At 34.2% G+C, this 13798-nt stretch overlaps 1 protein-coding gene across 1 annotated transcript; it reads left to right on the top strand.

Moving 5' to 3' along the window:
• The first annotated feature begins 8510 nt into the window (after nucleotides 1-8510).
• On the top strand, nucleotides 8511-11235 carry LOC134273803 (uncharacterized). Its single transcript, XM_062756012.1, has 3 exons — nucleotides 8511-8600; nucleotides 9681-9846; nucleotides 10212-11235. The coding sequence occupies exons 1-3, from the start codon at nucleotides 8529-8531 to the stop codon at nucleotides 10706-10708; spliced, it is 735 nt and encodes a 244-aa protein (XP_062611996.1). The 5' UTR covers nucleotides 8511-8528; the 3' UTR covers nucleotides 10709-11235.
• The last annotated feature ends 2563 nt before the right edge of the window (nucleotides 11236-13798 follow it).

Here is a 13798-nt window from a genome sequence, read left to right as displayed (position 1 = left end):
TATGTTTTAAATCGATATTTTAATAACAAGATTTTATTTGCCGTAAAACATGTGTATATGTTACCGAACGCATGAAGTATAAATATAAAATTAATCTACTTATATAGTAAATATGCTTATTCTTTTAACTAATAAAATAATGTGGACTGTAGAAGATAAAACTACCACTTAAAGATTGAATTAATTACACTGTACCCGGTTGAAACAACCATACATGTACTTCCGTGCCAAGGCGATTCTAAGTAAAATAATTGATTTTTTTTAAATTTACAAATGTCTGTTGACGTGTTGCATAAATACTCTCGTATTTTAAAATTCTAATGCAAAATATTAGAAAATTATGTGTCATTTTTATTCTTTTATGATGATTATTTTAGCTAATCTTTACATGTACATGTATCTGTAGATATTTTCCGGCCGTGATTATATTTGGACAAGAATATAGAAAGAGGCAATCAAATTATTTGTTATAGATTAAATTTTCAAAACTAAATAAGTAATGTGCTTTCATAGATTTTATTGAACAGAGAATTGTACGAGAGAGAGAGAGAGAGAGAGAGATACCCCCCTTCATTCTCAGATATCTGTTGTATCAAATAAAAATTCTTATTATTTTTCCTAAATTTTCCAAGCAATAAAAGCAATAAAAGTAATCAATTTTTTATGATTAACAAATCCATTTGACAGTATTCATCGGCTTTTATTTTCCATCTTCAAGTTCACACGGTTCACAGGAAATAACATGCTTGTCCTGTCAATCAAAATAATTTGACACAGTGGAGGTATGGAAATCTAGTTTCACCGAACATGCCGAAGGCAAAGAGTCACTTACTATTTCCAAGAAGTTTAAATACTTTTTCCTATCATTTCTAGATCAGATTTTCGCATTTCTGCAGAAAAAAATAAATAAATAATGGGAATATATACTTGGAAGGATTAAGTTTGAAATTGAATTTAAAACATATTCCCTGCCAATGAAAAATACTTTTTTCGACACATGTATATTTATACCCCACGCAACTAGTTGCGGGAGGTATAATGTTTTTGACCCGTCCGTCAGTCAGTCAGTCAGTCAGTCCGTCAGTCAGTCCTCTTTTTTTGTCAGCGCAACTCCTCATAAACCGCTGCACAGAATTTCGTCAAACTTTGCAGATATTTAGGACACAATGTGTAGATGTGCATATTACCAGGAAATTCCGATTCCATTATTTTTTCCGGGAATTTCCGCACTTTTAAACTTAGGCATTTGGCCATACCTTGAATATAGAGATGAACAGTTTGTCAGCGCAACTCCTCATAAACCGCTGCACAGAATTTTGTCAAACTTTGCAGGTATTTAGGACACAATGTGTAGATGTGCATATTACCAGGAAATTCCGATTCCTTTATTTTTCCCGGATTTTCCTCACTTTTTAACTTACGCATTTGACCATGCCTTGAATATAGAGATGAACAGTTTGTCAGCGCAACTCCTCATAAACCGCTGCACAGAAATTCGTCAAACTTTGCAGGTATTTAGGACACAATGTGTAGATGTGCATATTACCAGGAAATTCCGATTCCATTATTTTTTCCGGGAATTTCCGCACTTTTTAACCTAGGCATTTGGCCATACCTTGAATATAGAGATGAACAGTTTGTCAGCGCAACTCCTCATAAACCGCTGCACAGAATTTCGTCAAACTTTGCAGGTATTTAGGACACAATGTGTAGATGTGCATATTACCAGGAAATTCCGATTCCATTATTTTTTCCGGGAATTTCCGCAATTTTTAACTTAGGCATTTGGTCATACCTTGAATATAGAGATGAACAGTTTGTCAGCGCAACTCCTCATAAACCGCTGCACAGAATTTCGTCAAACCCTGCAGGTATTTAGGACACAATGTGTAGATGTGCATATTACCAGGAAATTCCGATTCCTTTATTTTTTCTGGGAATTTCCGCACTTATTAACCTAGGCATTTGGCCATACCTTGAATATAGAGATGAACAGTTTGTCAGCGCAACTCCTCATAAACCGCTGCACAGAATTTCGTCAAACTTTGCAGGTATTTAGGACACAATGTGTAGATGTGCATATTACCAGGAAATTCCGATTCCATTATTTTTTCCGGGAATTTCCGCACTTTTTAACTTAGGCATTTGGCCATACCTTGAATATAGAGATGAACAGTTTGTCAGCGCAACTCCTCATAAACCGCTGCACAGAAATTCGTCAAACTTTGCAGGTATTTAGGACACAATGTGTAGATGTGCATATTACCAGGAAATTCCGATTCCATTATTTTTTCCGGGAATTTCCGCACTTTTAAACTTAGGCATTAGGCCATACCTTGAATATAGAGATGAACAGTTTGTCAGCGCAACTCCTCATAAACCGCTGCACAGAATTTCATCAAACTTTGTAGATATTTAGGACACAATATGTAGATGTGCATATTACCAGGAAATTCCGATTCCTTTATTTTTCCGGGAATTTCCACACTTTCCAACTTAGACTTTTTGGCCATATTTAGAATATAGAGATAACAGTTTGTTAGCACCACTCCTCTTAAACTGTTGTACATAGTTTCTTTTATCCCAAAGAGTTTTGCCTATTATTCAAGAAAATTTCTCCCCCCCCCCCCCCCCCACACCACTTCAAATTAATGTTTGGATTTGTATAATGCCAAGAAATTTTGATTCCATTATTTATCTAGAAACTTCATTCCACATTTAAATGTCCTCATATGTAAGACATTTTGATGTGAAGATTTTTTTGCAATTATTGCCCTTTTTGATCTATACTATGTATTTAAAGTGCACTGTGCCTTTCATTATGTGTTTCACCGTCAAGTTTTGGGGGAGCGTGGGGTATGTGAGCTAGCTCACTTTTTCTTTCATTTTAAATACTATTGTTTAATGACTGTTTTGATGTTCATTTTTAAGACTGATTTTTTGTGTTACAATACACATTAAATATTAATTAAAATATGCTGAAAATACTAACTAAGAATTTGATTTCGGGAGAAAAGGCGCCCGGGGGGGGGGGGGGCTCTTAATCAAACATATATTTAGGTACGGTGAAGGAAGGAATTTTCCCCCTCTAATAATAGACAACGTAAAGTGGGGAAAAAAAATTCTAATGTATTACATTTTAAATAGTTTGTTTTTTCTAAAATTTGAAATCACACTATCAATTTAATTAGCTCTAAAGATTTTTACTTAACTTCATATACGCAGTACTGTTCATAATTTTTAGACCTACATGTAGTTCTAATATGTTTTCGTGCATTGTTTTTTAAATACGTGTTAGAAATATTTTTTGTGTATTCTTGTCTTGTAAAAGACTTTTGGATTATTATCCATCCATTAACGATTTGTTGTCTTTTACATTACAACAAAATGTTGCCGTGCTTGAAGCATTTGTACATTGCACTCATTTCAATTTAATATTTTAGCATTGTTCTACATACGTGTAGGTATTTGATGAATTATTTTCTAGGGAAATTTCATGGATAAAGTAACAGATAAGTTATAATAATAGAAATATACATATAGTAGATACTTTTTGCAATTAAATAATTATTCTTCAAACACGATATTTTAGTGATTTAATTAAAAAACGAGTAAACCCTTACCGTCAAAAAGATAAGTCCTTTCACTCCGGAGTTCCGAATGACAATGAAGACTGAACGATAAGTGAACGGTGAACGCAAAGTAAACGGAACGAAGAGCGAACGGTGAACGCCAGCGCACGGTGAACGGAGAGCGAACGGTGAACGCACGGTGAGCGAACGGAAAAATGGGAAAGTAGAACGTTTCGGGGACTGTAAAGACAATCAATATTTATAGATTTTTGCTTGAGAGCCATGGCCTTAATGTTTGGAACACAAGAAACGCACATGTTAAATATGAAAGCCATCTTTCGTAAAAAAAAAAATAAGGCTGTGTCGTAAATAAAATTGTAAAAGGAAAACGGATTGGACCATTTGCACATGCAAACACAAAAGCCCAATAAACAGTTATTCAGTAAACATCAAGCGTTTGTGAAATTAGGGTTTAAAGTCCCTGGGGCCTATATGAAATAGGGAATAATTATCATTTGAAACATTTTTTTTTTGGTTGGAAAAAACTGAGGAAACAAACTTGTTTGTTTATTACCGTTAGTGTTCGCATCGTGGTAGGCTTTGTCAACGAACTCCGTCTTGCAAATATTTCCATCTCTATCCGCATCAAAATAATCAAAGAGAGGTTCCTTACATAGAAAATCTAATCCTACGTGCGCATTAAACTCCGTCCTTGACAGACAGCCATCACCTAAAAGTAAATAAATCTTAGATATCACACAAACCGTGTAAATGGGATTTTTTTTTAGAAAGATGCAAAATGATAATAGATCTTTTCTTCTTTCTTTTAAATGTGCATTTCTCACATTAGTAGCACCTTCTCTTAAATAAATTTGGTGAGTCAAGAGTGGAACATGGCCTTAACCCAAGGTCACTTATACAAGTTAAAGGTCACCGACAGAAAAAGTTCATATTTCGAGTCCGTCCATTTTTCTTACGGATAAATTTGGCGAGTTTGCTTATGACCTGAGGGTGTGTCATGACTTTGACCCAAGGTCATTTGTGCAAGTATTAGTGACTTGCAACATTCTCTGAAACCTCCCTAACCAAAAAATATAGTTATCCATAATTTACTACAGTTTACTATAGTTAATTATAGTAAATCAAAGTGTCGAAGTTTTCGATCAAGTTTATCAAAGTGTCAAAGTTTTTCAGAGTGTCAAAGTTTACGATAAAGTTTTTCAAAGTGTCAAAGATTACCATAAACTTTTTCAAAGTGTCTAAAGTTATCGATAAAGTTTTTTAAAGTGTCAAAATTTCGCCAAATTTTATCAAAGTGTCAAAGTTTTCGACAAAGCTTTTCAAAGTTTCGCCAAATTTTATCAAAGTTTCAAAGTTTTCGATAAAGTTTTTCAAAGTGTCAAAGTTTTCGTCAAATTTTATCAAAGATTCAAAGTTTTCGATAAAGTTTTTCAAAGTGTCAAATTTTTGATAAACTTTATCAAAGTGTCAAAGTTTTTGATGAAGTTTTTCAAAGTGTCAAAGTTTCGCCGAATTTTATCAAATTTTCAAAGTTTTCGTCAAATTTTACCAAAGATTCAAAGTTTTCGAAAAAGTTTTTCAAAGTGTCAAAGTTCTCGATCAAGTTTTTAGTTCTTCTGAGCCAAAGGCTCAAAGAGCTAATGCTATGGCCATTTGTGCGGTGTGCGTTAACTTTTTAGAATATGGACCATAACTCAAGAAACCCTTGGCTAATCATTGTCAAATTTGTTACAGGGTATCCTTGGCCCAAGGGCTACCATTTATACTAAAACTAGGGTTGGGACCCTAAAACAAGGGGAGATAATCAGGAAAATGGAACCAAAAGTACTGGTTGCTAAAAAATCTTCTCCAGAACCACCAGGCAGATTTTCACCAAACTTACATACAAGGTTCAGGATATGTTAAATAAAAAAATTGTTCAAGGCATGACCCTGGGGCAAAGGGCGTGGTCTCAAGGTCACTTCAAAGTTAACCAAAATTTACACTTAATAAGAACGTTGATATTTTGCTTACTATAAAGACTAGGATCATCAAATCTTGTAAGTTAATGCATCTAAGGATTTCACATCATGTTAACACAAAAATAGGTCACGGTGACCTACTTTTTAAATTTTACGGGATTTTATTTTCAAATTGATTTGGATGCATATTTTGGACACTTTAAGGCCTATGATCATCAAACTTTGTCAGTTGATGCATCTTGGGTCCTTAAACAAGGTCAACTTAAAAGTAGGTCACCGTGACCTACTTTTTTTTTTTTATTTTATGGCTCATCTTTTCTGAAACATTTCATCCCATTATTTCAGATACTGAGAGGTTTAGATTCACCAAATCTTGTAAGTTGATGCATCTTAGGGCCTTAAAACATATTTATGAAAAAGTAGGTCACTGTGACCTACTTTTTGAATTTTGCAGGCATTTGTTTTCAAATTGTTCAAAAGGCATATTTTGAATACTTTCAGACCTATGATCATCAAACTTTGTCAGTTGATGCATCTTGGGTCTTCGGAAAATGTCGACCAAAAAGTAGGTCACGGTGACCTACTTTTGACATTTTATAGCTATATATATTTCAGTATCTTAGGTACTTTTTGGCTTATAATCATCAAACTTTGTCAGTTGATACAACTTGGGTTTTCGGAGAATATTGAGCAAAAAGTAGGTCACTGTGACCTAGTTTTGACATTTTATGGCTATATTTATGTATCTTAGGTACTTTTTGGTCTAGAATCATCAAACTATGTCAGTTGATGCAACTTGGGTTTTCGAAACCTGTCGACTAAAAATAGGTCACTGTGACCTAGTTTTGAATTTTATGGCTATATTTAAGTATCCCGGGTACTTATTGGCCTAGAATTGTCAAACGTTGTCAGTTAAGGCATCTTGGGTTTTCGGAGAATGTCAACCAAAAAGTAGGTCACAATGACCTATTTTTGAGTATCTCAGTTACTTATTTGCTTAGGATCATCAAACATTGTCAGTTGATGCATTTTGGGTCCTCGGAAAATGTTGACCAAAAAGTAGGTCATGGTGACCTACTTTTGACATTTTATCGCTATATTTAAGTATTTTAGGTACTTTTTGGCTTACAATTATCAAAACTTTGTCATTTGGTTTTTCGAAGAATGTCGACGAAAAAGTAGGTCACTATGACCTAGTTTTGACATTTTATCGCTATATCTTAGGTACTTTTTGGCTAAGAATTATCAAACGTTGTCAGTTGAGGCATCTTGGGTTTTCAGAGAATGTCGACCAAAAAGTAGGTCACAATGACCTACTTTTAATTATCTCAGATACTTATCGGCTTAGAATCATCAAACATTGTCAGTTGATGCATTTGGGTCCTCGGAAAATGTCGACCAAAAAGTAAGTCACGGTGACCTATTTTTGACATTTTATTTTAATATCTCTAGTAATAATTGACTTAGAATCATCAAACTCTGATAGTTGATGCATCTTTGGTCCTTGGGGAATGTCAACCATAAGAAGGTCACAGTGACCTACTTTGATATTTGAGGTACTTATTCAATAGAACCATCAATCTTTGTCAATTAATGCATCTTGAGTCCTCAGAAAGTTTCAAATCAAAAAGTTGGTCACCATGTCCTACTTATGGTATTTTATAGCTATACTGAAATATCTTCAGTCCTAACAGGCAAAGAATCATCAAACTTTGTCAGTTCATGCATCTTAGGATACTTAGAGTAAGAGGCTGCAAACAGAAGTGATAGCTTGTACAATTTATCAGAAGAGCGATTCAAGGCCCTTGGGCCTCTTGTTTAAAGTGTATACTGTTTAACGTCCCTCTGAAGTATTTTCAACTCTAATTGGGACGCCACCACTTGCCGTTGGAAATCTGCAAATGTTGTTCTATACTCGGCACTCAGGGCCATTGAGTATTGAGGGATCTTATTGTGCCATCACCTACTGCGACACGGGACCCAGGTTTATCCGGTATCATTCGAAGGACCGGTCCCACAGTGGGATTCGACCCCGCGACGTAAGGATCATCTCCTTCGAGACTCTAGAGCAGAGTTTTAAAAATTGCATTAATTTTGGTGGTTTTAGCCCCACCCCTCATGCCCCAGGGGATATAAACATAAAAGTCACGATTTTTGTCCCCCTTCACTGATACATGCTAAATGCCAAATTTGGTTGCATTTGGTTAAGTTATTTCAGAAAGAATGCTAAAAGTGTTCAAATGTTGAGACACAACGCAGGACGACGGACGCAAACAGATAGCAACAGGTCACCTGAGTGACTCTGGCGACCTAAAAAGCAAAACAGTATTATCATAGAAGACTTTTTTTAAAAATATGTTTTTTAATACCCATTAGGGACTACATATCATTATCGGTTTGAAATGTCAAGAAATGCCCATGACGGCCTCAGAGAATTATCTTACTAGAACTTATCTTGGTCAGATTTTCTAAAAACGGATGTGGCATCCTAAAGATTCTTGCTCATGTGATACATTTAACATGTAAATGTGATACATGGCCATACATCAGGTTGATTAAAGAAGATATCCTCAACGGACTTTAATGTAAACACAACTGCCTCTCTGGTGGTACCAAAACTCGTGATATATTGTAAATGTGTCAAAACATTATCTATAAATTTTATATTGTCTTTCACTCATTTTTTTTTTTTTGCTAGCCTCTGTGGGAATTTGTCACATAATAATTTTTGTAATTTTAGCCACGTTTCTAAATAGCAATCAAGTTAAATTTACCCAGTTAAACGATGCAATGACATTTCATCAACTTGAAGATTGAGGCGAGAAGCGGACTGGGGAATGATGTTTGACCTTTTGACAGTCCTTATTGATTATCTCTAATTTTTGAATAATTTTGGTCGACCGAGATAAAAATATTTTAAAATGCTAACATAGGAATGTTACCATTTTATTTATGTGAACTTGCTGAGAAAGCAATGGAAATAACAATGTGGCAGTTTCTTAGTGTTGCGTTTTTTCTTTGGATGCAGACTAGAAGAATTGATTGTGTAAGTTATATTTGCGAGATCTCAAAAATATGCGTACTTTTGATTAATTGATTTAAGGAACATTTTTCCAAACATACGTTCCATACATACAAAATTTGATGTGCTAATTTAAATCCTTAAAGATGAGAAAAGTTAAATGTAGTACAATTAAAATCCCTTCCCCGTAAAAGAAAGAGGTACAATTTGGGCTTTATTGTGCTCTTCAAATTTAATGTTTTCAAAAAGATATGAAATTGGCTGATTTATGAGTTGAGTATATAAATGTGATAAATCATGAAAGAATATGACATGAAGGAGGACCATTCTAGAATTATGAAGTTATTAATTTTGTACCTTTCTAAGATTATATGTCTTAAACAGATGTAGTCCCAAAATGACTCATTGCAGGGGTATTTCTTAGAAAAAACTGTGTCCACAGCCATTACCCACTTCTATTTTCATATGTGTTGTTAAAAGCCTTTGAAACATTATATTTCTCAGAATCATTGTGAGTGACCGATAGATGTCCTCTACATTATCTGAAAGAAAAAAATCCACTGAAAATTGATGTATTCTGCAACTTTTGAAAAAAGGAAATACTAAATATACTTCATGACGTCACAACTAGCATTTAGTACGCCGTATGAGAAAAATGATCGATTTTTTTAAGCATGAAATTTCAAAAATTCTGAATGGATGAATTGCAATTTGTTTACTCCACTTCCATATTTAAAAAAAAAATGAGGACCAGATTTGTATTGAAACTACCTTGTTCTGTACGAGTGCCTTTGATATAAATCGTCTTTTTGTTTTTGGCTGGTGTAAGAAAAAAAATAATTGTTTCTATATTAAGTCTGTTGGAATGAAAAAAGGTTTGAACAATCAAGTTGTATTTGTACAGGTATTGACCTCTCTAAATGATTTGGTATGAAGTTTTAATACTAATCATTGACGGTCATGCAAGTTTGGTCCTTAGTAAAGGTTTCATGTTTTCGATATTTTTTTCCTCAAACGCTAATACAGATTTTTTTCTTCGTTTCAAATGAGAAAGATTATACAATAACAGTGTTACAGCAATGTTTTTAAAAAAATATTTCACAGCAAACGATGGAAACTATCCGGCCATTTGGAAAGGTGAAAATACAACCCTTAAATTTCAGTAATGCATTTGATCAAGGGAAGAGAGTAGCAACCACCCGCTGTGTATTCCATGGGCCCCGCGATTTGACGGCAACATTTTCTAACATCGATGGAACATTTAACAAAGGTTATTACTTTCTAACCTAAAGTATTATATGCTTTAGTATATATAAAGTCTAAAGTAGATTGATTTGATTCAAGTAAAGGTTAACAGCAAAGTGTTTTTTAAGAACATAATTCTAAAGGAAAACATTTATTTTAGTATTGTTTATAGTTTTTCACACTTGGAAGTAAAATTTTCCCCGTTTTGAATTCGCCCTAACATAGTTCTGATGAAGATATTAATGACTTTTTTTTAATTCGCCCATTTCTAATTTCGCCTTGGAGAAGGGCGAAAATGTCCCTGTTACAGTTTTTGGTAGGAATTTTTCTCTAAAAATTTTATATTACTGTGTTCTTTTAATTATCTGATATGTGCGCGTTTCTATTCAGGGAAGGTCATTGACAAAGACACGACAGAGTACGAAGCAGTTTTTCAGTCCTCTATGGATGTTGAAAGTTACGGAAAAATAGATTTGCTGTCTGCATCAACTTTAGAATCAATGACTATAGATTTAGACCTTCCCAAGACAAGTAAATCTATGCAGAACAATTTTCCTTTTACAAGCTGCAAGTTTGAAGTCCAAAGGTCCAGCGATGAACAAACAACTAACTATACTGCTATTGCGAAAGAGTGCGGGAAGATGGCGAGCAACGGGATGTATCTTTATTTCCCAGTTAAACTGACGGAATGGAACCATGTCAAATATGCTAAAGTGTCAACTAGTTTCTATCAGTCACCAGAAACTACGGCAAATGTCGTTATTAAGACAAACGAATTGGCTACTGATGGTGTTGACATTAAATCTGTCCACTTCTCCATTATGAACTACTACGGGGACTATGCGTCTTTAGCTCATTATCTTACTTGGTCATTCAGGCTTATATAGCCACCCCTCCAATCATAGATCAATATCGAATTTATTGTGAAATATCGGTGTTATCTATTATTAAATCCGTAACAATGTACATGAAGCAGATTTAAATGTAAAGTAAACCGTCAACTGTTAAACTCAAGTGTCAATAGAATAATAGTGAAATACATATGCAAAGGATTCGTGTTTAAAAATTCAGACTATGTTAACATGCAATAATATCAGTTTCAAAGTCTCGGCATGCGTTTGGGTAACTTTAACAAATCAACATTTAATTTCGACCAAACAATTAAGCGGACAGTCATTTTTTTTTGGTTTTTTTTTTTTTTTTTTTTTTTTTTTTTTTTTGGTTGTTTCTTTTCTTTTTTTTTTGGATGTGGTACACATAAACTGTTCTGCCGATTTAAGCTTTAAAATTTATTTCAATTTTGCTGTTTGATATCATGCTTGTAAATTTTACTTGTATAAACAAGACGTAAGATACAAGGTTTTGCTGTTTAGTTTGTCATCTAATTACAAGTTTTCGAGAAATTATCACCGTGCAGAATTGACCCTTTTTACAAATTTAACTTTTTCAGATTTCAAACAATTCATTTTCAGTATATAGGTAGACCCCCCCCTTGGTATCCCTGACCCAGGGGCCTTGAAATTCACAATGCTAAAAGAAGAGCCCTTGCACATCATAACTTTATAAATAGTTCATCTGAGGAGAAAAAGATTTTCATAGATGTAATGTATTTTCACTATATAATCATTATAGAGCCACACCCAAACACCATAACCCCTGACCCAGGGGCCTTGAAATTCACAATTTTTGTAGAGACACTCTTGCTCATCATAACTATTTACTTAATTAGTTTATTTAAAACTCGGGAACAGAGAAGATTTTCAAAGAAATAATGTATTTTCACTATATAATCAATAGAGCCTTGCCTTAAAACCAGAATCCCTGACCCCGTGGCCTTGAAATTCACAATGTTGGCAGAAGCACTCTTGTTCATCATAACTATGTACTTAATTAGTTTATTTAATATCTAGGATCAGAGATTTAATGCATTTTCACTATATAATCAATAGAGCCCCGCCCTAACACCAGAACCCCTGACCCTGGGGCCATGAATTTCACAATTTTGGAAGAGGAGTCGATGCTGATTACAATCATACCAACAGTTTGACTGTTTGATGTCTAGGAGTAAAACGAAGATTTATAAAGATTGCATTAATTTTAGTGATTTTTGCCCCACCCCCCTGGCCCCTACCATGAAATTCAAAATTTTTGTTCCCCTTCACACACAGATGCTATATCCCAAAATTGGTTGAAATTGGTTCAGCGGTTTCGGAGAAGCTGAAAATGTTCAGATGTTAACAAACGACGGACGACGACGGACGAAAATGGATAGCAAGAGTTCACCTGAGTTTACTCAGGTGACCTAATAAAATCACATATTTTCGAGAGAGCAAATTTTCGTGGATTGAGTAAAATATTTTGGTTCATGGGGAATTGCTCGGTAATAATATAACGAAAATTGGTGATTCCACATTATTGTTCCTCATCCTGATATATGTTCATGTGCCGGTGTATTTGAAAAAAAAATCACCGTTTTCTTTAATTTAATTTTTTTACCTGCTACGCATTGAGGGAAAATAGCAAAAGAAAAAAAAATTTGTTAACCCAGGTGAGAAATAAAACAGAACCACGTCTGCTTTCAAATTGACATTTTTACCCTTTTTGAAAACTTGATTAAAAAAAAAACATGCACAAAACTGTTGAACCGTATATACAATGTGTGACCAGGAAATACAATGTGTAATTAAAATGTGTAAATATTTGACTAGGAAATTTGTCATATAATTAGTATTTGTACTTAACAGTTTCTGAATTACAATTTATCTGGAATTAAACGATGAAATGACATTTTATGAACTTTCAGATTGATGCGACAAGTGAATGATGTTTGACCTTTTAATAAATATTATTAATAATCTCTTATTTTTGAATCATTTCGGTTGACTTGGATAAGAATAATTTTAAACATTAAACATACTGTACTTTCCCTTCATTTAGCTTAACTTGTTAAAGCAAGCCATGGAGATGCCGATATAGCAGTTTCTTACTGTTGCGTTTATTCTCTTGATACAGACCGGGAGGTCTATTTAACTGAATATATATTCGATTGATTGATTGCGTAACGTCTTCACTCATGCAGACACCACTTGCTGGTGGAAAGCTACAGATTGTGTCCAACACTCGGCATTCAGGGCCTCTGAGCAGCGTGAGAATTTTTTTTTCATGCCAGTGCCTACTGCGACACGGGACCTCGGTATATACCGTCTCATCAAAAGGACCGGTCTCCAAGTCCAACAGTGGGGTTATATACATGTATGTTTGAAGGTTTAAATTGTAGTCCAAGAGTTTGTATCATTTTCTTTATCCAGGTTTAAGCTTAAATTCTTTTGAATAAAAATTCTTTGGGATTTCCGCAATGCTTTATGTTTTCAGACAAAGAAACGTACAAGCACGTATGTCACATGAAACAATTGCTGAGGTGCAAAATTTCTAAAAATATTCATTGTGCTTATTCTATTTTTTAAAGGAGAGAAAAGTGAAATCTATGTACAACTGTTTATATCTGTTTTCTAGTGAAGTTGTCTGTCGAGTTTATTTGAAATACGAGGGTCGCTAGAAAAGTTCGCGGACACATTGAATTACGGAAAATCTATTGTGTACTGTGAAGTATGACCTATGTCTGAATAAATTCCTACATTTTGTTTATTGGTAGGTAAAAAATCAGGTCCATTTAATAAAATCTTGAAAATTTACAACGATTTTTACTATGAGGTCATGGGATTCACGGAGCAATCACTTGACGTAAGGCGATGTGACAACCAGATTTCAACCCGTTAAGCTTTGTCGCAGTTCTATAAATCTTCAGATTTTTCTTATCTTTTTCTACTTTAAAATTGAATATCTATAACAAGACATGTTACTTTTCTTCTATAATGTCTTTTGCACTGATTCGGATATTATTGATCTTAAAAAAAAGTCTATGCAGTTAATCAGTTAATCGATCAAGTATGGAAACTATGCAAAACCATACAGGCGCA

The sequence above is a fragment of the Saccostrea cucullata genome, unplaced genomic scaffold (genome assembly GCF_032062105.1).
Source record: "Saccostrea cucullata isolate Sc308-1 unplaced genomic scaffold, CSIRO_AGI_Scuc_v1 ctg1379, whole genome shotgun sequence".
Taxonomy (NCBI): Eukaryota; Metazoa; Mollusca; class Bivalvia; order Ostreida; family Ostreidae; genus Saccostrea; species Saccostrea cuccullata.
This window is presented reverse-complemented; position numbering and strand designations above follow the sequence as displayed.